A 25,506-nucleotide genomic window follows, 5' to 3' on the forward strand; every position below is an offset into this window, starting at 1 on the left:
AATTCGTTTTTCTCTGACGCCTCATTGGGGGACACAGGACCATGGGACGTCCTAAAGCAGTCCATGGGTGGGTAAACAAACAACGCAACCCAAGGACTAGGAACCAGTCCCAGATAGCCAGGAGTGCCTACTGAAATAGTGGAGTACCTATCGTTTGCAGAATATTCCTACCTAGGTTCGCCTCAGCCGAAGCCTGGGTATGGATTCAGTAATGCTTTGAAACAGTATGTAGGCAAGACCAGGTCGCAGCCTAACACCTCTGTTCCACTGAAGGCTGATGCCTAATGGCCCAAGGGGCGCCAACTGCTTGCGTGGAATAAGTCCGCGGCCCACTAGGAATGAGCTTAAGTTGCAAGCGGTAGACTTCCTGGATCGCAGAGCGAATTCAGCGAGCCAGCGTTGCCTATGAAGCTGCCTGTCCTTTCTAAGGCCTTTCAAAAATGAAAGTCTATGTTCCTAAAGGGGCTGTCCTGGGTACGTAATATCTGAGACCCCTCACAAGATCTAGCGAATGTAGAAACCTTTCCACCCTATGGACTGGGTGTGGACAAAAAGGAAGTCAGAACAATGTCCTCGTTCATATGAAGCGGGGAAATAACCATTAGAAGAAAATCCGGAAGGGGCATAGAACCACCTTGTCCTGATGAAAGATCAGAAAGGGTTCGCGGCAAGAGAGTGATGCCAGTTCCGAAACTTGTCTGATGGACGTAATCGCCACTAAGAATGTTACCTTCCAGGAGAGAAGAAGAGCAAGAGAAGATTCCTTAAAAGGTTCAAAAGGGGACCTCTGGATACCGTCCAAAACAAGATTGAGGTCCCATGGGTCCAGCGACCGTTTATACAGAGAAACTAGATGGGAAATACCCTTGAGGAAAGTCTTGACTTGCGGATTGCAAGCTAGGCGGTATTGATAGAATATTGAGAGAGATGAAACCTGCCCCTTAAGGGAGCTGAGGGCCAACCCCTTTTGCAACCTGACTGCAAAAAAAAAATAAAAATCAAGAATTCTGGGGATCGCCAGAGGCATAGGTTGGACATTAGATTCCCTGCACTGGAAAAGGAAAGTTTTCCACGTACGGTGGTAAATATGGGATGAAGACCGGCTTTCGGGCACTGTACAAAAGGTGGAGATGACCGCAGGAGAGAATCTCCCTCTTTTTAAAGTCCAGGTCTCAATGGCCAGGCCGTCAGCTTCAGGGCTCTGGAGTTCTGATGGGAAATGGGCCCTTGGGTCAGAAAGTCTGGGATGCTTACGAGGCGCCATGAGCAATTCTACTAAATCAGCATACCAGGCGCACCTGGGCTAGTCCGGTGCTATTAGTATCACCGGGACTCCTTCTGCCTTGATCTTCCTGATTACTCGCGGCAGCAGGTGCAGAGGCGAAAAACATGTAAGTTGGACGGAAACGACTTCAGGAGACTAGAGCATCCGCGCCAATGGACTGTGGGTCACGTGACCTGGCTAAGAACGCGGGTACCTTTGCGTTCAACCTTGAGGCCATTAGATTATTATTATTTATTATTATTTCTTTGTAGAGCACCATTAATTCCACGTCTGGTGTACTCCAGTGAGTGCAGATGTGTGGGAACACTTCTGGGTGGAGAAGCCACTCTCCGGCGGCCAGGCCTTGGCGACTTAGAAGGTCCGCCACCCAGTTTTCTACTCCCAGTATGTGTAACGTTGAAAACACAGACCCCCGTCGATTCGGTCCAGGTGAGGATCCTGAGGACCTCGAGATAAGCTGTCTTGCTGCTGGTACCTCCCTGCTGATTGACATAGGCCACAGCTGTTGCATTGTCCAATTGGACCCGAATCAAACGACCTGCTAGCAGAAAAGGGGAATGACCTGAGCGTGAGAAGATCGCGCTGATTTTCAGGATGATTTCTGGGAAGGGAAGACTCCTGGGGTGTCCAACGTCCCGAAGCAGTGTGGAGCCAGTACGCTGCTCCCAAAACTAAGAGGCTGGCGACCGTGGTCAGGAGTAGCCAGTCCACTTGGGGGAGCAAAACTCCTTCTCGATATGGAAGAGGACTGAAGCCACCAGTAAAGCGCATACCTGACTAAAAGGTGTCAGGTGAAAAGTTCGTCCAAGGAAAAGGGGCTCTTGTCCCAGGCAGCTAGAAGCGCAAGCTGCAGTGGGCGGTGGTGTGGCTAAGCGAGCAGCACTGCCTCTATAGCCGCCGCTATCCTACCTAGCACTCTCATATGGAAATCGTATGAAGTGACAGGAGTACGTAGAGGGCAGTGTACCGCTTGTTGTAGAGCGGTCGTCTTGATTTGAGGGAGAAATATCAAGCCCCGAAGAGTGTCCAGGGACATGCCCAGGGAGATGACGGATTTTGACGCGACCGGGGATGATTTGACTGGCGTCAGAAGCCGCCCTAAGCGGGATAAGGTGCCCACAGAGATCTGCACGCTGGTTGAGCCCTTGATGAGGAGGTCATCCAAGCAAGGCAGAACAGCCACTCTCCTGGCGTGAAGGGCACTCATGGCGGCCGCTATGATCTTAGTTAAGACCCTTGGTGCTGTGGCAGAGCCGAGGGTAGGGCCACAAATGAAAAAAAGAAGTCCTGAACCACGAAGCGGAGAAACGTTGGTGAGCCGGAGCGATTGGTACGTGCAGGTACGCGTCCCTGAAGCTAGGGAGGCAAGGAATTCTCCTTCGACCATAAAGGTAATAATGGACCCTAGGAAGTCCATTCTGAATCTCCTTACGTGCACGTTTGCTCAGGTGTTAAAGGTCCAGGATGGGACGAACTGACCAGTCTCTCTTTGGCGACCACGATAAGTATAGCCTTGAACCTCTCGCCGTCCGGAACAGGTACCATCACCCCCGCCGTTTGGAGGGAGTGAATTGCTGAGAAGGCCTCGTGGTGTTTCGGAGCGTTTGGGGGGGTTTGAGAGAAAAGACTGACCAGGGGATCGGGTCCAGAATTCAATGTGGTAACCGGAAGACACAAGGTATCACACCCATTTGTGGTCTGAGGCGGCGGCCCAGATAGAGAGGGACGAGACTTCTTGGTCTTTGACTAGACTGCCAGGACGAGGTGGACTAGGGGAGGGCTGAGAAGGTCGGCCCTGCGTGTCTAGTAAAAAACATCCTGGGCTAGAGTTGGGGGAGAGAGGTACTCTTTCCCTCCCGTGGCGTCAGACAAAAAAAAAAAGAGTCTGTCCAGACGATCGGCAAACCATCGGTCTGGAAAGGAGTACTGTGAGAGGCTTCTTAGAGACCAACTCCACTCTCCATTATCGGAACCAGAGGGCCTTATGGATGGCTATGGTATTTGAGGCGGCAATAACTGCGCAGGTAGCAGCGCCGAGGGAGGCCTGCATGAGGTACTCCGCCGCCGCAGCAATGTGAACAGTTACATCTGTGAGGGTCTGAGGGAAACTGGTAGTCCTGGTGCCTGTGCGACCCACACGGAAGGGGAGAGGGACCCGTGGCCTCGAGGCAGAGCGATCGAGCTGCTCCACTTGTCTGTCTGTCGGGTCCTTGAAGGAGGATCCATCAAGTAAAAGACAGGAGGGTCCTTCAGGCAGGCAGAAGTCGGGTGAGGGTCCACCGAGGCCGGATCGGCCCAGCCCTTAGAGACAGCTAAGCCAAAGGGGTACCGGGACTCCTTGAGTTTACGGATACCGAAGCGGCGTCAAAAAGCTCTTTTTTTTTTTTAAGTTTCTTCACCCTATTAAAGGAGACCGCAGGGTCAGTAGTAGTGGATGGGAGATCTTCCACATGCAGAGTTTTGGTTGAGTGCTGCAATAAGGGAGTCCATCGCAGCATGATCGCTCGGGGAGGTTGAAACCAAGGAATCATCCTGGTACAAACATCATTCCCCTTCCTCCGGCTCCTCAGAGACTGCGAAACATGTGGGAGAACCCCATCTGTGAACCCCAGAGGGAGACCCATGGGGGTCATGCCCTTTTTCTGATCTGCAACCGGTGAAGCAGAGGGCTGATTCCTATCAGAAGGACCCTCTATAGAGGTGTCATCAGCCTGCGTTCTGTCCAGGGGTCCCGAGGGGTGTAGGACGATGTTGCATAGCCAGCACCAGGTTCTGGGAACTGTGCCCATTCTGGGGGACTGGGAGCCGTAGGCTCTGGGCTGGCAGCGGTTGCTGCGGTGGTGGCGGGGGGGGACTACAAAAGGCACCGGACTCACAGAAGGAAGAAGAGGTGCTATCATCCCCTAGTAGCTCAGCGTGGCAGGATACATTAATAGTTTTATAGTTGTTGCTGTAGTTGTGCAGGGCATAAAACATGTGACTGCAGTCCCTGGCTGATGAGCCACAAACTCTGATTGTAATGAGGGAGCAATGCTCTGCAGAGTTAATATGTAAGTGAGGCCATAACTCATCCAGAACCCTGATGACCCTTTCCCCCTCCTGCGTCACAGTTCCTGTGGGAAGGAGGAAGCCAGCTCTGAGAGACGCCCACAGGCTCTGATCACAACAAGAGGGAGCAATGCTCTGCAGCAATGCTCTGCAGATCCTGTGTGAGGAGGGTTACGCGCACTTTCGTGAGGGAGCGTGGCTTATCGAGTGTCGTAGGGGGCAGGGCTTAGCTCTGACAAGAAGGCATAAAAAAATATAATAAACAAAAAAATGGTGGGAAGGGACTCCCCTTCCCCCCTCCAGCCCTGTACAACAATGGTGGACAGAAAAACCTCTATAAGTGTACCGCAGCTGCGGGTGCACTTAGTCCAGGGAGTTGTCCTCTCCCCCCGCCACAGGTGGAATGCTCTGCAGGTGTCTGCAATCACAGCCCATGTGCATCCAGTCAGTGTGACCTTTGCTCCAGTTTCCTGTCAGGGAGCCAGTGTGCAGATTCTGACGCCTGCTGTGCCCGGTCACAGAACGTGTATCAACTTCGAGCCTGCCAGAGGGACTGAGGAATGCTCTGGGGCTCTGGAAAAATCTGAATTCTCTCACCTCAGCTCCTGTCACGCTGGTGCGGAGCGAATATCAACTCAGAGCCTGCAAGAGGGGCTGAGGAAGTTTTCATCTGCTCTGGGCTCTGGAAAATCAGTGCCATGAGACCTGTCGTCCAGTGAGTAACAGCCCAGGATCCAGCGTCCCAGGAGGTGGTATACGGGGAGGCAACACTCAGTGTTCCTGCCTGTTGATGGTTTAGGGAAATCGGTCCCCGAAGGAACCGTCGCCCTCTAAAACCAAAAAATTCTTGCTGCAGTAGTCTGCAGAGATGTGCCTCCTATAGATACCAAGCTAAAACTGAGGTTGCCTGGCCCGGCCAGGGAGTGTATACTGCAGAGGACGAGCTATGCTTTTGCATCTACTTAGTGTCCTCCTATGGATAGGCAGCATAACACCCATGGTCCTGTGTCCCCCAATGAGGCGTCAGAGAAACACTTAATTTTGGAGTTTGGAATTTTTTTCTCTCCACGCTGTTTACAGATCAGATTAATTGATTTTTTTTATTTTGATAGATTGGCATTGCCATGTTCAGAAATGCCCAAATGTGTATTTTTTTATTGTTTTATTTTCAAAGGAAGGGGAGGGGGCGGTGGCGATTTGAACTATTAATTTTTTGTTGTTTTTTTTTTACATTTTTTATTTTACTAATCTGATGAACAATGCTTTTTTCCCCAGCATGATGGAGACCATATCAAAAGGTAAAAGTGATAATTAAGTGGCTCGGTGAACAAAACCATGACATTTTGGGTCCATGGCCAGGAAACGCCCAGATCTTAATCTCGTTGAGAACCTGTGGTCAATCCCCAAAAAGCACAGAAATTGTGAAACTCCTGGCACAGATTAGGCAAGAATTATCGGTCATCAGTCAGAATTCGGCCCAGAAGCAGATACCCAGCATGTCAGGACGAACAGCAGAATTCTTCAAAAATAAGTGTGGCGCCCCTGACCTGGTCAGGCACCACTGAGTACTGCACCCATGCTGGGGACAGTACAATACAGGTAATCCAGAAGGCTGACCGAGGTGTGACTACACAGGCGCATAGTGATCAGGTCTCACACATGTACCTTTGAGAGGACCCCTGGGGATCCCAGGAGGGGGAAAAGCCTTCACCTCCACTGGAATAGTGGAGGGGGCCAAAAGCCTCCATCTCCTCTCAAGGGGTGTGGTAAGAGAGCCTGGTTGCTAGGTGGCGTAGGCAAGAACAGGAGAGGAGGAGCAGTGAGCCAGTTCAGTGCAGAGTCCAGGGAGCTCCGAGAGGAGCAGACCCTTGGGGCTGTTGCAGTCTGACAGCGTCCGCGCAGTGGCTACCGACGGGGGAGAACGGTCACCTAGGAGTGCTACCCGAAACCCATCTCCAGCTAGAGAGAGAGCACAGAGTGGGAAGTAAGGAGACTGCTAGGGAGAACCAGGCCCAAACGGGCGGCAGATCCCGGAGCGGGGATAGATCTACCTTTCCTCGCTAAACCTGCCGGTGTGGGGCCCTCAAAGCCCACACCACAACACCTAAAAGCCGCAGCCACGTAGCCACAGTTAGGGCCCATAGCTCACAGGAGGCAAGCAGCTGGAGTGATCTGGCCCAGGCAACAAGCAAACGGCAACCGAAGGGGAGAGAGGCTTCAGCAACTTCCCTGGGTGACCCCCATAGGGACTAAAAGTCGGGGTTACCCCAAACCACTAAGGGCTAAGGAAGGCGAGTTGGTAGTCACCATCAGAAGTCAGCCTGAAGGATACCTGGTTCCAGCCTGGTTCATCCCAGCTACGCCCGGGTTACTCACCCTGCCATCTGAAGTGAGTAAAACCCCTGAAAGACATTCTGCGTGTGTGGAGTTATTCTGCGCCTTGTGGTACTACGCACCTACACAGGGCCCTGGGGCTTGCCTCACTCTCAGGAGGCTATTCCAACTAACTGCACTCACCATCAGCCCCAGGCGTCCCTCAACCTGCAGTGGCGGTCCCCACTGACCGCAATTCTGAGAGTGGCGTCACGACAAATAGAAGATCTCCTACCGGTGACAAGATCCAGCCGAGTGGAGTCCCTGAAGGTAATGCACCGACACAACACCTGTGGGGCTTCACATCTGGCGTCACGAACAGGATAAGGACTAGACCTGTTCAGACAGGTGACCATGTGCCTGGGCGGTCCGCTTGAAAAATTGGAAGCGCCGCCATATTGCCACCATGAAAAGCGCGCCGAAAAACAACAGCAGCCCGCGCTCGGAGAAGTTACCGCCCACGAAGAGGTGTGGCTACCCAGAGATCCCCTGCAGAGTTCTGACCTCGCTTGTAAAGAGAGCGGAAGCGTCCAGAGACGGCGGAACGGAAAAGAAGCCAGCAGCTTGTTGTTAGAGAAAATGGCGTCTGCATGCAGAGACCCAGAGCCAGGCTCCGCTGCCTGGTGGTGTCGGGAGCTCGCCGAGTCCTGCGATCAACTGGAGGCCAGGGTCGGAAGGCTGATCAGAGAGGGACGTGCGGAGTTCCTGGGAATGACCGCGGCGGTTCAGGCCTATGAAGAGAGAGCCGCGCGCCGAGTGCCAGACCGGGCGGTGACGACTCAGACCCCGATGCTGCCACCGATGGGTGAGTCCAGTGATGCCCCTGCCCGCGCGAGTGCCCCGACCCCTGCTGCCACGTCCGCGGTCCCTGAAGAGGCGTCCGGCGCGGCGACGCTGAAGCAGGCCGCAGCCACGCCAGGTGCAGCCCGCCAAGTTCAGGCCGCCGCAGCGATGCCCTGCTCGGCCCACCAAGACCCGGTCCCTGCAGCAACGCCCAGTCCGGCCCGCAGAGAACCGGCTGCCACCGCGACCCTCATCCATGCCGCGGGTGTGACGCTGACCCAGGCCGCCGCCATGCTAGGCCCGGCCCGCCGAGACCCCACCGCAGCAGCAACGCTCGTCCGCGCCGCAAGTGAGGTGCTGAACCAGGCCGCAGCCACGCCAGGTGCGGCCCGCCAAGCTCCGATCGCGACAGCGACGCCGATCCAGGCCGCCGCCATGCAGGGCGCGGCCCGACAAGACCAGGCCGCCGCCATGTCGGGCGCGGCCCGCCAAGACAAGATTGCATCACCATTTACCCCGGCCTGCAAGGCCAGAGCAGCCACCGCTCCCCAGCCCAAGGAGGTCCCTGCAAGGAAATCCCTGATAGGTGAAGACTCCGCATACTGGCAGCTGAAGGCTGACCTGGAGGCCAAGTTCCCACAGAAGATGGTGGACCGGTATCTACTCCCTCCGCACACCCCCAAGAGGATTCCGGCAACCCCTGCAGCAACCACGCCAAAGAGTCCCCCGCCTGGGCCTGCTGATGAAAGTCCATCCCCAGCACTGCCACGACAGGAGTGTTCGGAAGAACTAAGGGGGAGGGGAGGCCAGGAAGCTGAGGAGCTGACTCAGGAGCCACCAGCAGTGGATCCATGCCCAGAACCGGAGATGTTGCCCTATTCCCGCTGGGATGAAGAAGACCTGACACCGTCTGCTGAAGAAGATTTGCCTAAAAGCCTCACCTGGGAGCTTGTAAGCTGTACCTCGCAGAATCCAGTCCGCAAGACACGGCGCCGTAACAGAACCCAGTCTTTCCCTGCACCGCAATCCCCAGAGCAGAAAGATGAAATAACGGCCAGAGACCTACAGGGGAAACGGTTCCTGAGAAGAGCCAAAGCCCAGGTCAGAGGACCCCTTTGTAGAGGAATTGTGGAAGACTTTAGCCTGAAGTCAGGATACGGATTCATCGTAGCACCTGGTATAAAGGAAGGTATCTTCGTCAATAGAAGAGACGTGAGAGCTCATTTGCCCAGAGGACACCCTGGCAGAAACTTAAAGATGGGAGATTCAGTGCAATTTACAATGCATCAAGGAGAAAGAGGGTGGTATGCGCTCGACGTAGCACCATGTACCAGCAAACCCCACAGCCATCCCATGCTGCAAGATAAAGAAACAGACACAGGAAAAGAAACAGATGAAGACAGAGAAAGAAAAGACAAGGAACCTACTGATGAGACTACCACTGATGACGACAGAGAGCGAGAAAGCAACAGGTGCCGCAGCCCTACAGGCCCAAGCCCTGGTGAGGAGGAATCCATGTAAATAACATAAGAAATACAGCAAGTTACCAGTTTGAAAGTTTTGCAACGTTTTCAAGTTTAAGCAATGTGCCCACATAAACTAATGTGAGAAATGAACCTTAAGGCTATGAACTGGCTATAGCCACAAACTCTCGCAGTGTAAATAGTTACACCAGAGGGCACCACCGCCACCAGAGTCAGCCTGTTTAGGGGCTTGGCTCGTCTGCAACCAGAGAGCATGCCTGTTTATGGGGCCTGGCTCTCCACCACAAAGAGGGTACCTGGTCAGCACCAACTGTGGAGGCCGCCTCTGCATCCTGCCAGAAGAGGCTGAAGGCGCGGATCCACCAGGCCAGGTATACCCTGAAACTACCAGCCCATGAAAGCCGCCTCTACATCCTGCCAGAAGTGGCTGAAGGCGCGGCCAACGTGAGAGGGTTTTGGGTGGGTTAACGGACTTGTGGGTGGAGGGTGGTGATGTATGGTACCTGGTGGTTTTAAAAATGTTTTACAATGTTTTAATGTTTTATGCATTTTAAAATGTTGTCTTGCAGCCCGAGGACGTGCTGGTGATAACTAAGGGGGAATGTGGCGCCCCTGACCTGGTCAGGCACCACTGAGTACTGCACCCATGCTGGGGACAGTACAATACAGGTAATCCAGAAGGCTGACCGAGGTGTGACTACACAGGCGCATAGTGATCAGGTCTCACACATGTACCTTTGAGAGGACCCCTGGGGATCCCAGGAGGGGGAAAAGCCTTCACCTCCACTGGAATAGTGGAGGGGGCCAAAAGCCTCCATCTCCTCTCAAGGGGTGTGGTAAGAGAGCCTGGTTGCTAGGTGGCGTAGGCAAGAACAGGAGAGGAGGAGCAGTGAGCCAGTTCAGTGCAGAGTCCAGGGAGCTCCGAGAGGAGCAGACCCTTGGGGCTGTTGCAGTCTGACAGCGTCCGCGCAGTGGCTACCGACGGGGGAGAACGGTCACCTAGGAGTGCTACCCGAAACCCATCTCCAGCTAGAGAGAGAGCACAGAGTGGGAAGTAAGGAGACTGCTAGGGAGAACCAGGCCCAAACGGGCGGCAGATCCCGGAGCGGGGATAGATCTACCTTTCCTCGCTAAACCTGCCGGTGTGGGGCCCTCAAAGCCCACACCACAACACCTAAAAGCCGCAGCCACGTAGCCACAGTTAGGGCCCATAGCTCACAGGAGGCAAGCAGCTGGAGTGATCTGGCCCAGGCAACAAGCAAACGGCAACCGAAGGGGAGAGAGGCTTCAGCAACTTCCCTGGGTGACCCCCATAGGGACTAAAAGTCGGGGTTACCCCAAACCACTAAGGGCTAAGGAAGGCGAGTTGGTAGTCACCATCAGAAGTCAGCCTGAAGGATACCTGGTTCCAGCCTGGTTCATCCCAGCTACGCCCGGGTTACTCACCCTGCCATCTGAAGTGAGTAAAACCCCTGAAAGACATTCTGCGTGTGTGGAGTTATTCTGCGCCTTGTGGTACTACGCACCTACACAGGGCCCTGGGGCTTGCCTCACTCTCAGGAGGCTATTCCAACTAACTGCACTCACCATCAGCCCCAGGCGTCCCTCAACCTGCAGTGGCGGTCCCCACTGACCGCAATACTGAGAGTGGCGTCACGACAAATAGAAGATCTCCTACCGGTGACAAGATCCAGCCGAGTGGAGTCCCTGAAGGTAATGCACCGACACAACACCTGTGGGGCTTCACATAAGGATCAACACTGGAAATAATCAGTGTTTGTAGAAACTTGATGTATAAGTATAAAAATGAACGAAAAGCTTATATAATTGTATTTCAGTAACCATAGAAACATCTGACAAAGATCTAAGAAAACAGAAGCAGCAAACTTTGTGAAAACCAACATTTTTGTCTCAAAACTCTTAGCCAAGATAGTAGATCCCAATCACAGGTGGCAGCTGGAAGTATTAAATCCACAATATCAGCTGATAACCATCATTGTCAACCCAAAATAATATCCTGGATAAAGTGCCTTGTGAAAAGCATTATGAGACTATTACAGCATGGCGCAGTATATTTTATCAATTACCGAAAGTCTTGAGTTTCATCCACAGACAGCGCACTCTGCTGGCTAAAGCGTTCACTCCTTGTATTGCTCAGTGATAGACGATCTGAGGACTAGAGAGTCAATATTTACACAATACAGTACTGAATAGCAGCAAATATAGCCTGCCCATATGCCCCTCTATAAGACCCCTCATCTCAGCTCCACAGCCTTCCAAATGTGATACGGTGTTGCATGGTGACTGAAAAGCTAAGTGTGAAATCCAAGAAAATGTGTAGAAATAATGAACAGAATGCAGATTTAAATATCCGCAGCACAGATTAAGGAGGTTTTCCCAATATATTATATTGCTTAAAGGGAATCTGTCACCAGGTTTTTGCAACTTAATCTGAGAGCAGGATAACCTAGAGACAGAGACCCCGATTCCAGCAGTGTCACTTACTGGGCTGCTGAGCGTAGCCTTGATAAAATCACCAATCAGCAGGAGATCATCATTACAGGACTATACTCTGTATAACTGGTAGAGCAGCAGCAGAGAAAACATTTTATCAAAATGACAGCAAGCCGCTCAGTAAGACATCACTGGAATCAGGGTCTCTGTCTCTACATTATGCTATCAGATGGGGTAGCAACAACAGGTGACAAATTACCTTTAATTAGACAGCATGAAAATAAGCAAGTTGGTATTTGACTTGCTATTTCTAGCTGCTCTTATTCTGCTATGTGAGCTTGTATCTTCCATAACGTACAGTTGGTTTCCAAGAAGATTTGCCACTAGTGCCTACCCAAACCCCAGCTAATTGTGCAGTAGTTACATTCCACAAGAGGGTTTAATTTGTAACATACCAGCCATCTCTGTAGCCAATTGATTTGTACAGAGAAGTTAGCTGCTTACCTCCCTCTCAGCTCTTGATAAGCTGCAGTTATCAATGTTGCTAAATCACAATCATCAGTGTCTCCCTGAGCATCTCCCCATCATGGTTCTTACTGTCCGGAGCTGTGTGCTTGTTCAAATCCTGTTTTCTATATGTATAAATATATTGATAGCAGCGTACACTCCAGAACAAACCATTGATCGCTGAATGCACTACAGCAGATTTTGTGCTGAGCTTTGTAGTTCAAATACTACAGCTCTGTAACTTACCACAACTAACTACAGAAAGCGTGCCTGCCTTGCCAAAAAACAGGAAGCAAGGAGACTGCAAAGATGTAAACTGTTTAAGAGACAACTTGAAAATTCCCCTTTAATGTCCACATTTTTTAAGTCTCACTACCTTTGTTGCTACTGTTCTTTGCACATTTTTCATTCAGATTTGCAGCCAGTAAATCCACAGCAATGTGTTAATCTGCCCTGAAGCATTCAAGTGCTGTGGATTCTGCCTAGATTTAGGTGTGGATTCCACATCTAATATATTCTGGAGCGAATCCATAAGAGGATTCATATTACTTAAAAAGGGAAGGAGAAAACCCTCCCCCACAAGAATAAAGTACGATTGGTCGAAATACCTCGATGGTGCTGCTGGTCTTAATAGCTGCAGACAGGTTAATGTTCATGAATGCATCAATATCCTTTAGCATTTTGTTCTGCAAAACAAAGGGAAGTCGTGAGGTGCACAGATACTGTATGTGGAAGATCTAGCATTAATGACCTGCAGCCTGGCATATCTGCAGCACTGGATGGAGCAGCTGTATAAGTGCTCGCTCACACAGCCGTATATTCTCTAATATGAAAGAATCGGGCAGACGATATTAATAGAGTGTGGATAATAGTGATGAAAACCGGTCTTTGAGCGCTAATGATGGATCAGAATCTGGATGTTCTTTTGAAGATAAGGCTTTATTGTTAAAAGGATAAAGCTCTTGTTATCACTTCACAATGCGTTTCAGCAAGATCCCCTTGCTTTCCTCAGGTGAGGAAAGCAAGGGGATCTTGCTGAAACGCGTTGTGAAGTGATAACAAGAGCTTTATCCTTTTAACAATAAAGCCTTATCTTCAAAAGAACATCCAGATTCTGATCCATCATTAGCGCTCAAAGACCGGTTTTCATCACTATTATCCACATTGTATACTCCCGAAGGGGAATCCGGCAAAGAGCTGCTGAGGATCACAGAATCTATCAGCTCACCCTGAACAATCCAGCGGGAGGACGGAGAGCCGACCTGAAGCTTCAGGATCAAAGGAGTCGGTGAACCAGGAGCTATCAGCGGTAAACCTCCGGCTCCATCCAGCCAAAAAGGATCGGGTAACATCAGTTACTACAGCCCCTCAATATCCAGAGGAACTACACGCTCATCACCGGGGTTGTGCGAGGGCGCACAACAAAACCAGGTGAGCAGCTTCTAACTACACATTTCTAACTACACATTTTTAACAAAGTATCTCGGGTGCTCTTTAGATTGCGCTACTGATTTTATTTTGACAGTGGATATTAATAGAGTGAACAGAGCGCCATTTAGAGTGATCTGATGCACTCGCATGCAAGAATCAAAAAACAGCTGAGAATATGGAGAACTTTATTTCTCCATTGTCCGTGTCAGCGTATATCAAAGTGCACTTGGATGACAGAGTGCAGTCTCATGATTTCCATGCACCTATAGACTTCTATGGTGCGTGTCACCTGATTATCAGATGCACTCGCAGCATGCTGCAAAATAGCTTAAGTCGGCACTGACCCATAATTTAACATTGGGCCGAGTGCTATCCTACATAATATCGGCCATGTTATTCTCATGTGAGTAAGCCCTAATTGTAATAAAACCCCCTTACTTCCCCTCTTGCATCTCTTCGGTTAAAGTAACGAGCGGCGGCTGGCTAGGAACATTAGCTGTGCCTGCCGTATCTGCCAAATAAACGGGTCATGTAGAAATGCAAGAATCTTATTACAGATTCCCCATATTGTCAGTGCAGCAGAAATGGTCTAATGTCAATGCGATTGCAGACACCATCAGGTCTGGGGTAGCAGTTTGCATATGGCCACTGGAGACAAGCAGCACCGGGTGGCTCTACCCATATACTGCCGCTACGCTAAAGCGGCACCGCACAGCAGCCAGTCACTGGCGGCTCAGTACGGGCACCAAGGAGCACATCCACGTATATGGGCAGAGAACGGATTTATGGTGGAAATGCATGTAGACATCACCGCCCATTCTGCAGGAATAAACCCATTTAGATGTTGGAAACGAACTTTTATCTCGCAAAGCTGCTACAAAATTGCAGGGAATCTAACACTCCAAATGTCCATTATGTAGGAGAACACTGGTGAAGGGGTAGGAATGGTCCCACCCCATCAGCGGACATCAGCTTTCCACCCATTGTCTCCACACGGCCGTGTCATGTCTGACTTACCACTATACTCAGGTTTTGTCGGAGCAGCGCGTTCTGGAATTGCAGCACGTTCACCTCCTTCTGTAGGAACATTTTATCATTTCCCAGGCTCCTGGACTTCTCCTTCTCTGCAGTTAAGGCAGAAGCTAAAGCTTTATTCTTATTCTTCAGGGAAACCTTCAGAAGGGACGAGTTATCTGAAACACACAGATATGATGCGGTGATCACAGAGATACTACCTTTAATCATACATGCATCATTATGGCTGAGCCCCAACTGCAATTGATGGGCAATGGTCTTAAATAGGACATCACCCAGTGATAAGTGACCCGTTTTGCCATGTGGGTTCCTGTTACCCCCTGGCTATTTGTGTCTTGTGTATATTTTTAGTCTTCACACACTGCCGGGGATATGGACATTTACATTTAGTGCTAATTTGTATGGCTTTTGCTCACAAGATACTCTGTATGATCGCTCCATGAGCAATGCCTGCATGGTAAAGAGCAGAGAATTACACCCTAAATAAAAAGGCCCGCGTTAATGGAGCAATATGGTGGATTTAAAAAATACAAAATACACAGAAAGCAGCAAAGATAAGAGAAAAATAACCTGCTGATAGGTTCTCTTTAAAGCGCACCTATCACAAGTAGGAACAGAAGCTTTCCTAAGATCACCCTGATGCAGTGGCAGAGACCCCAATTCCAGTAATGTATCACTTACTGGGCTGATTGCTGTAGTTTTGATATATCACAGTTATCTGCTGCAGATCTAAAAATTCTCAGAATGCTGAGCTCTGTGTAATCCTGCCCTCTCCACTTATTTTCTGTGTACACTGCATAGGCAGAAAGCTGACAAACAGTATTGGGGGCAGGGTTATAATGAGCTCATGAATATGAGATTACACAGCAGCAGGTTTACTTGTCCTCTAATGATAAAAGTTACTAATTTATCAGTAACAGATCAAAACTACAGTAAGTAGCCCAGTAAGTGGCACATCACTGGAATCTGGGTGTCTGCCTTTTCAGTCTGCTGCTCTCAGATTAAGTGGGAAAAACCTGGTGACAACGCCCCCCCCCCCCCCAAAAAAAAAAAAACGAACAAAGGCTTAAATTCTGGCAACCATCTAATGTGCGGAGGCCTCTCGACTTTAACTGGTCAGATGATGTCGGGAAGAGTAGAATCGGGCCAGTGGGATTTCAATGTCTGATCCTTGTGTGTTCAGGGAAGATAAGTAGCTGCTTTATCTCTTCCACTGTGAAAAAGACACGAGTGTTCAGCCACGGTGAGCGCTCGTGCAAGACACACGGCAGAGCGTTATCTTCTTGTAATGGCCAGCTTAGCATGGATGGGCTACCAAGAGACCTGTGGCTATTGTATATAGTGGGGCAAAAGCCCAGAAGGAGATTAATCAAAAGTACACCACAGTTCAAAAGTTTAGGGTCGCTTAGATATTTCCTTATTTTTGAAAGAAAAGCACATTTTTTTTCAATGAAGCTAACATTAAACAGAAATACACTATACGTTGATAATGTGATAAATGACTATTCTAGCTTCAAACGTCTGGTGTTTAATACAATATCTACATAGGTGTATAGAGGCCCATTTCCAACAACCACCACTCCAGTGTTCTAATGGTACATTGTGTTTGCTAACTGTGTTAGAAGGCTAATTGATGTTTAGAAAACCCTTGTGCAAGTATGTTAGCACAGCTGAAAACAGTTTTGCTCATTAGAGAAGCTATAAAACTGACCTTCCTTTCAGCTAGTTGAGAATCTGGAGCATTACATTTGTTGGTTTCATTAAACTCTAAAAACGGCCAGAAAAAAAAAAACTTTCATGTGAAACTTGACAGTCTATTCTCGTTCTTAGAAATGAAGGCTAGTGCATGTGAGAAATTGCCAAGAAACTGAAGATTTCCTACAACGGTGTGTACTACTCCATTCAGAGGAGAGCACAAACAGGCTCTAACTAGAGTAGAAAGAAGTGGGAGGCCCCGCTGCACATCCGAGCAACAAGACAAGTACATTAGAGTCTCTAGTGCAGGGGTGGGGAACCTTTTTACTGCCGGGGGCCATTTGGAATTTCCTACTAACCTTTGGGGGCCGCACAACATTATCAACTTGAAAAATAACCCAGCTATATTTGGTCAAACGATTAATTAACTCACCCCTACTGTGGAGGCAGGAGCTGCTTCTGTTTGGTGTGACTGTGATGTTTGGTGATATTGATCATCTTGTTTCTCACAGCTGCTTTTCCAGGTTTGTCTCGGTCTGGAGATGCTGGGGGCATATACATCACAGGAGGGGCTGGGGTGCATAAATTACAGGAGACACTGGGAGTACACATCACAGGAGGGGGCTGGGGCATATACATCAGTAGGGGGGCATGGACAGCCTTGGCTGTGGCACAGACTGCACTAGGTGGCAGCACGGACTGCACTAGGTGGCAGCACGGACTGCACTAGGAGGCAGCACGGACTGCACTAGGAGGCAGCACGGACTGCACTAGGAGGCAGCACGGACTGCACTAGGAGGCAGCACGGACTGCACTAGGAGGCAGCACGGACTGCACTAGGAGGCAGCACGGACTGCACTAGGAGGCAGCACGGACTGCACTAGGAGGCAGCACGGACTGCACTAGGAGGCAGCACGGACTGCACTAGGTGGCAGCACGGACTGCACTAGGTGGCAGCACGGACTGCACTAGGTGGCAGCACGGACTGCACTAGGTGGCAGCACGGACAGCACTAGGTGGCAGCACGGACAGCACTAGGTGGCAGCACGGACAGCACTAGGTGGCAGCACGGACAGCACTAGGTGGCAGCACGGACAGCACTAGGTGGCAGCACGGACAGCACTAGGTGGCAGCACGGACAGCACTAGGTGGCACCACGGACTGCACTAGGTGGCAGCACGGACTGCACTAGGTGGCAGCCCGGACTGCACTAGGTGGCAGCCCGGACTGCACTAGGTGGCAGCCCGGACAGCACTAGGTGGCAGCACGGACAGCACTAGGTGGCATCACTAGGGAGACACAGAGAAGTCTGGGGGAGCATAGACATCAACAGGAGGGCACAGACTGGGGGGCATATAAAGCAGTGGGAGGGTACAGACAGCAGTAGCAAGTTAAGAGCACTGGGGGGTACATAGTACTGAGGGGTGGCACACAGCACTGGGGAGCACGGACAGCATAAGGGGGCACAGACAGCACTGACCGTGGCATGGACAGCACTGGTGGCAGCATGGACAGCATTAGGTGGTGCGGACAGCACTGGGGGGGCATAGACATCACCCAAGGGGTACAGACAGCACTAGGGGAGCACACACAGTACTAGGGGGTACACACTGTACTAGGGGTGTACTCAACATTAGGGGGTACACACAGCATTAGGGGGTACACACAGCACTGGGGGGTACACACAGCATTAGGGGGTACACACAGCATTAGGGGGTACACACAGCATTAGGGGGTACACACAGCACTGGGAGGTACATAGCACGAGGGGGTACACAGCACGAGGGGGTACACACAGCAGTAGGGGTACACAGCATTGAGGGGTACACACAGCACGAGGGAGTACACAGCACTTAGGGGGAGGGGGCAGCGATGGGTTGCGTACTCACAGTGAGGGGGGGGAAGAGTCACACACACAGCAGGTCCGGGAGGCTGGTAAATCTGCTGCAGCTCTTCTGTGACATGTCGCAGCGTGCTGCTTACCCCGCCCACCGGAGCACACTAGCACAGGCCGGGGTTAAGCCTAGAATGTATGGGCTGCAGTCAGGTCCTGGAAGTCAGGATCTGGATAGAGCCCGTACATTCTAGCATCTACCCTCAAGGCATCAGGCAGTGAGATTTAAAGGGCCGGCGGCCGGGAAAAGCGCGGCTGGTGCCAGAGCACAGCGGTCCCTGGGAATGTGCCTGGGGGCCGCATAAAAAGTCGTCACGGGCCGTATACGGCCCGCGGGCCGGAGGTTCCCCACCCCTGCTCTAGTGTGACAAATCGACCCCTCACAGGTCCTCAACTGACAGCTTCATTAAACTGTACCCGCAAAATGCCAGTGTTAATGTCTACAGTGAAGAGACGGCTCCGGGATGCTGGCCTTCAGGGCAAAGTGGCAAAGAAAAAGCCGTATCTGAGACTGGCTAATAAAAGGAAAAGATTAATATGGGCAAAAGAACACAGCCATTGGACAGAGGAAGATTGGAAAAAGTGGTATGGACAGACGAATCGAACTTTGAGGTGTTTGGATCACACAGAACATTTGTAAGACGCAGAACAACTGAAAAGATGCTGGAAGAGTGCCTGATGCCATCTGTCAAGCATGGTGGAGGTAATTGATGGTCTGGGGTTGCTTTGGTGCTGATAAAGTGGGAGATTTGTACAAGGTAAAAGGGATTTTGAATAAGGAAGGCTATCACTCCATTTTGCAACGCCATGCCATACCCTGTGGACAGCGCTTGATTGGAGCCAATTTACTCCTACAACAGGACAATGACCCAAAGCACACCTCCAAATTATGCATGAACTATTTAGGGAAGAAGCAGGCAGCTGGTATTCTCTGTAATGGAGTGGCCAGCCCAGTCACCAGATCTCAACCCCATTGAGCTGTTGTGGGAGCAGCTTGACCGTATGGAGCAAAAAGTGCTTATCAAGCCAATCCAAATTGTGGGAGGGTCTTCTGGAAACATGGGGTGAAATATCTCCAGATTACCTCCGCAAATTAACAACTAGAACTCCAGAGGTCAGCAAAGCTGTAATTGCTGCAAAGGAGCATTTTGTGACGAAAGCAAAGTTTGAAGGAGAAAATTATCATTTCAAGTAAAAATCATTATTTCTAACCTAGTCAATGTCTGGACTATATTTTCTATTCATTATGCAACTCATTTGATAAATAAAAGTATGATTTTTCTTGGAAAAGAAAATTGTCTGAGTGACCCCAAACATTTGAACTGTAGTGAACTTTCAGCACTAATGGAACAGGCCTATTTTTGCATTAAATGTTTAGACTTACATATTTTTTTAATATATAAAATTGTCACGTTCCAGTATTTTCTTTCCATTGCTATAGCGGCTTGTTTTTTATATATATTGTCATGTGTATTTTTTTTTTACTAACCAATTTATGATTTTTCTTCATGTTTCCAATGTTTGCCAAAGAAAAAAGTAAAAATCACTATAAAAATGTTTGCATCATATTTGAGAGAAATAATGTAATTGTTCTGAATACAGAGCTCTATGGAGGGAACGTTCAGTATTTGGCACTGGTGTCATGTTAGGGTCCGTACATAATCTTAATTCATTTATATGTCAAGAGGAACAAAAATGGCAATTCTGGCATAGTACTGCTTTTTTTTGCAGCGCTCACAGTGTGGGATAAATAATACATTTTTTTATTGCACTTGTTAAGGATGTGGCGATGGAAAATATTTGGCAATTTTTACGGTTAGATTAACATCTGTCACGAGTACAGGTCACTAAGTGCTCCATCATGGCGTACTGCTTCTGTACCAATGCTATATTGCATTTGGAGACCCTGAAATGCCTAAACAGGGGGGAAAAAACCCACAAATCACTCTTTTTTTGGAACCTACTCCCCTTTCAGAATTAAAAGGGAACCTGTCACCAGATTTGGTGAATATAAACTGTGGCCACCACCAGTGAGGTCCTATATACAGCATTCTACAAAGCTGCATATAAGAGCCCAAGCCACTGTATATAACAAAATACACTTTTATAATACTCACCTAGGGGGCAGTCTGGCCTGATGGGATGGGCATCATTGCTCTCAGTCCAGCGCCTCCTCTGTGTGGCGATCGCCATCCTCCTCCTACTCAGCCCAGTATGGATGACGCGTCCTTAGTCATCCACACAAGCCAGCATTGCGGTCCTGTGCAGGCGCACTGTGATCTGCCGTGCTGAGGGCAGATCAAAGTACTCTAATGCACAGGCGCAAGGAAAGGTTAAAGATAGACTGTGCATGCGCACTACAATAGTTGAGCTGCCTTCAGCAGGACATATCACAATGCGCCTGTGCAGGACCGCAATGCTGGCCTGTGTGGATGACATAGGACACAAGCCACACTGGGCTGGGTAGAAGAGGGACAGAAATCGCAGCAGAGAGGAGGTGCCGGACTGGGGACCAGTGTTGCCTATCGGAGCGGACCACCCCCTAGGGGAGTATTATAAAAGTGATTTTTATGTTATACAGCATGGTCTGGGCTCATATGTACAGTATTCTAGACTGCTGTATATAATAGCCCACTGGTGTTGGCGACTATAAGCTGCGGCCAAATCTGGTGACAGGTTCCCTTTAATCTAGGTGTGGTGAACATCTTGAACGCCCAGGTTCTTCACAGAATTTTATAACGTTGAGCTGTGAAAGAAAAAAAAACCCCAAAACAAACAAATTTTTTACAAGGGTAACAAGAGAAAACCATACAGTTTGTAACGCGATTTCTCCAAAGTACACAGATACCCCATATGTGGGAAACCCTGTCAAACATTGGTTGTACCAGTACGTCCTGCTTGTCGGGTACTTCCCAAGCAACGACGAACGCAGAATGTGGGGCACAAGAGTTGTGCCCGGCGCAATCATTGTCGGGAACTCTGCTTACCTGACAGCCAGGAACGATCACAGTGCAGTCCCTGACTGTTTAACCGTGATTGATATGGATCACAGTATTTAGGGGTCTGGAAAAGGGATCACGCTCCCTCTCCCCTCCGATCTGCGCCCCGGTGATGTGAATGTGAGGGCCCGATCATTGCAATAGTGACCTGAGGTTATGATGATGACCTCCAAACCAACAAAGGTACGAAAAGCCTCTGGTATTATGCCAGGAGCATTATCCCAGATGCTTCTGTCAGTGCAGCACTAACATAATGTATTGCAATAATTGTGCAACTATACCAGCTATCAGTGCAGTTCAAGGCAATGCCCCATATAGGAAATAAAAGTTTAATACAATAATTATATATATATATACACACATATATATTTTAATCTATATATATATATATATATATATATATATATATATATATATATATATCCATATATATATCCAGAAAATAGGCAGAAAGGGTCGCACTCCACAAGGTTCTGGATAGATACAAATCTTTAATCCATGCTCAAAGCTCAAATCAGGGATATAGGTGGTGAGGGAAGGTGAGGTTGTGCAGCGCCGGATGATGGCGGCCCGTTTCGCAGACAAATTGCTTCTACGGGTCCAGTAGTAGTTATTATTATTATTATTTATTTATAGAGCACCATTGATTCCATAGTGCTGTACATGAGAAGGGGGTTACATACAGAACACATATACAAGTTACAATAGACAGACTAGTACAGAGGGAAGAGGGCCCTGCCCTTGCAGGCTTACATTCTGAAGGATTATGGGGAGGAGACAGTAGGTGGGGTGGGGGGAGTCTGGCGGCAGCTCCGCACGGTGGCCGGGTGGCAGCTTCGCACGGTGGTCGGGCGGCAGCTCTGCACGGTGGTGAAGCAGTGAGATCATTGAAGGTTATAGGCATTTCTGAACAGATGAGTCTTTAGGTTCCGTTTGAAGTTTGCAAGTGTAGTAGATAATCTGACATGTTGAGGCAGCGAGTTCCAGAAGACTGGGATGTTCGGGAGAAGTCTTGGAGGCATTTGCATGAGGAGCGAATGAGAGAGGAGGAGAGAAGGAGATCTTGGGAGGACCGGAGATAACGTTTTGGAGTGTAGCGAGAGATTAGTTCAGAAATATATGGAGGAGACAATTTGTGGATGGCTTTGTAAGTCAGTATTAGTAGTTTGAATTGGATACGATGGAAGATAGGGAGCCAGTGAAGGGACATGCAGAGAGAAGCAGGGTGGTAGTGTGGCGAGAGGTGGATCAGTCGGGCAGCAGAATTAAGGATGGACTGGAGAGGGGCGAGCGTGTTAGCAGGGAGACCACAGAGGAGGATGTTGCAGTAGTCGAGGCGGGAGATTATGAGGGCATGCACTAGCATTTTTGTAGATTGAGAATTGAGGAAGGGACGGATTCTGGAAATATTTTTGAGTTGAAGACGACAGGAGGTGGTGAGGGATTGAATGTGTGGTATGAAGTACAAGGCAGAGTCAAAGGTCACTCCAAGGCACCAAACTTTGGGTGCTGGGGAGAGCGTGATGTTATTTATTGTAATAGATAGATCAGGTAGAGAGTGTAGGTGAGATGGAGGAAAGATGATCAGTTCAGTTTTGGCCACATTGAGCTTTAGGAAGCGAGAGGAGAAGAAGGAAGATATAGCAGATAGGCACTCTGGGATTCTGGACAGCAGAGATGTGACATCTGGGCCAGAGAGGTAGATATGAGTGTCATCGGCATATAGGTGGTACTGGAAGCCATGGGACTTTGAGTTGTCCCAGGCCAAATGTGTTGATAGAAAAAAGTAATGGTCCCAGGACAGAGACTTGAGGGACACCAACAGAGAGAGGACGGGATGAAGAGGTTGTGTGGGAGTGGGAGACACTAAAAGTGCGGTTGGAGAGGTATGAAGAGATCCAAGAGAGGGCGAGGTCTCTGACACCAAGGGAAGAGAAGATCTGTAGTAGGAGGGAGTGGTCAACAGTGTCAAAAGCTGAGGACAAGTCTAGAAGTAGGAGTATAGAGAAGTGGTTGTTAGCTTTGGCAGTAAGTCATTTGTGATTTTAGTCAGGGCAGTTTCAGTGGAATGATGCGGACGGAAGCCGGACTGTAGGTTGTCAAAGTGAGAGTTAGAGGAGAGGTGGGAGGAAATTTCAGCATGGACGTGCTGTTCAAGGAGTTTTGAGGCGAATGGGAGTAGCGATATGGGGCGATAGCTGGCAGCAGAGGTTGGGTCGAGGGAAGGTTTCTTTAGGATGGGTGTGACTGTTGCATGTTTAAAGGCAGAAGGGAAGGTACCACTTGTTAAAGATAGGTTGAAGAGATGGGTTAAGGCTGGAATAAGGATAGTGGTGAGGTTGGGGAGGAGGTGGGTTGGGATGGGATCAAGTGCGCAGGTGGTAAGGTGCGCTTTTGAGAGAAGATGTGCAAGCTCTTCTTCGGTGATAGTGGAGAGGAAGTTTATGGGGGAGGAGCAGTGTAGTTGACTGGACCCGTAGAAGCAATTTGTTTGCGAAACGGCCTGCTGTCGTCCGGCGCTGCACAACCTCACCACCTGTATCCCTGATTTGAGCATGGATTAAAGATTTGTATCTATCCAGATCCTTGTGGAGTGCGACCCTTTCTGCCTATTTTCTGGATTTGCATAATCTACATTTTGGGACACGCACCAGGATCTTTCCTGCTCTCCAGGACTGTGATACCTAGCCGTTCGTGGATCAGCTGTGCCCGGCATTCCTCACCTACACACCGTGACGTATGTACATACATATACATATATAATATTAATAATATATATATATATACATACACATATACATACACACACATATACATATACACACACACATCTATATATATAATTAATTGCCTTATTCTGTCTGTCTGTCATGCTCCAAAATTGTGTCCTTACGGTGACATTGTGTCCTTACGGTGACACAAAGCTGATTGGCCATGGCCCCACCCCCCCACACGGATTGGCCGCTCGCCCTGGCACCCTGCAGGCATTGGCAACTCGGCCACGCCATGTCCCGCCCCCCTCACGCAATGCACGCTAGCTCTGGCCCCCCCCCCCCCCCCGCGCATTCCCCGAACTGACACGGTCACGGAGCCATGACTCCCAGGTGAGTACTGTACTCCCCCCCCCCCCCCAACGGGAGCCCACATCAGCGTACGCCGCCAACCCAGCCGACACTTACCCTTGCATTGCTGGCCTTGCCGCCGTATGCTGGTGTGGGCTCCCGTGCGAGCGGGGGCGGGATACGTTGGTAACCATGCTAGCATAGTTACCAGCTGGTAACCATGCTAGCATAGTTACCAGCACATCAAGGTCCTGCAGCGGCGGAAGATCCACACGCACACACATAACAGCACACACACACACATACACACACATCAGATCACACTCACTCTCACAAACACCTCACACACACATCGCATCCACACACTCACAGCATCCGGCGATATCGCTTGCTTCTCGGCCTCGATACTGTGCTGTTGTGACCTTCCAGGACCTGCCGGAGGATCACATGGCCAGAAGCATGTGGTATCTCCAGATGTTGAGTGTGAGCGCGTATGTGCAATATCGTCAATGTGTGTGTACGTGAGTGTAAGCGATCGGGTGTGTGTGAATGTATGCGATCGGGTGTGTGTGAATGTATGCGATCGGGTGTGTGTGAGTGTATGCGATCGGGTGTGTGTGAGTGTATGCGATCGGGTGTGTGTGAGTGTATGCGATCGGGTGTGTGTGAGTGTATGCGATCGGGTGTGTGTGAGTGTATGCGATCGGGTGTGTGTGAGTGTATGCGATCGGGTGTGTGTGAGTGTATGCGATCGGGTGTGTGTGAGTGTATGCGATCGGGTGTGTGTGAGTGTATGCGATCGGATCTGTGAGTGTCGGCAGAGGAGCATGGCGTGCTGGAGGAGGCTGGGAGGATAGAGGCTGATCCTGGGGAAGGCTGGGGACAGAGAGGCTGATGCTGGGGACAGAGAGGCTGATGCTGGGGACAGAGAGGCTGATGCTGGGGACAGAGAGGCTGATGCTGGGGACAGAGAGGCTGATGCCGGGGACAGAGAGGCTGATGCCGGGGACAGAGAGGCTGATGCCGGGGACAGAGAGGCTGATGCCGGGGACAGAGAGGCTGATGCCGGGGACAGAGAGGCTGATGCCGGGGACAGAGAGGCTGATGCCGGGGACAGAGAGGCTGATGCCGGGGACAGAGAGGCTGATGCCGGGGACAGAGAGGCTGATGCCGGGGACAGAGAGGCTGATGCCGGGGACAGAGAGGCTGATGCCGGGGACAGAGAGGCTGATGCCGGGGACAGAGAGGCTGATGCCGGGGACAGAGAGGCTGATGCCGGGGACAGAGAAGCTGATGCTGGGGACAGAGAAGCTGATGCTGGGGACAGAGAAGCTGATGCTGGGGACAGAGAGGCTGATGCTGCGGGTAGAGAGGCTGATGCTGCGGGTAGAGAGGCTGATGCTGGCGCAGCATGGCGGATGGAGCACGTTTGGGAGTGCGCAGCATGGGAGATGGA

General features: G+C 50.2%; 1 protein-coding gene across 1 annotated transcript in view; it reads right to left on the bottom strand.

Moving 5' to 3' along the window:
* The window catches only part of SGO2 (shugoshin 2), a 170,526-nt gene that overhangs the window by 116,956 nt on the left and 28,064 nt on the right, over positions 1-25,506 (bottom strand). The window contains exons 3-5 of the mRNA XM_075317793.1: positions 14,383-14,558; positions 12,543-12,620; positions 11,061-11,149 (exon numbers count right to left, since the gene is read on the bottom strand). Coding sequence (XP_075173908.1) covers positions 11,061-11,149; positions 12,543-12,620; positions 14,383-14,558 — 343 coding nt within the window. The remainder of the gene's footprint in view (positions 1-11,060; positions 11,150-12,542; positions 12,621-14,382; positions 14,559-25,506) is intronic.

This window comes from Anomaloglossus baeobatrachus, chromosome 7 (genome assembly GCF_048569485.1).
Source record: "Anomaloglossus baeobatrachus isolate aAnoBae1 chromosome 7, aAnoBae1.hap1, whole genome shotgun sequence".
In the NCBI taxonomy this organism is placed as follows: domain Eukaryota; kingdom Metazoa; phylum Chordata; class Amphibia; order Anura; family Aromobatidae; genus Anomaloglossus; species Anomaloglossus baeobatrachus.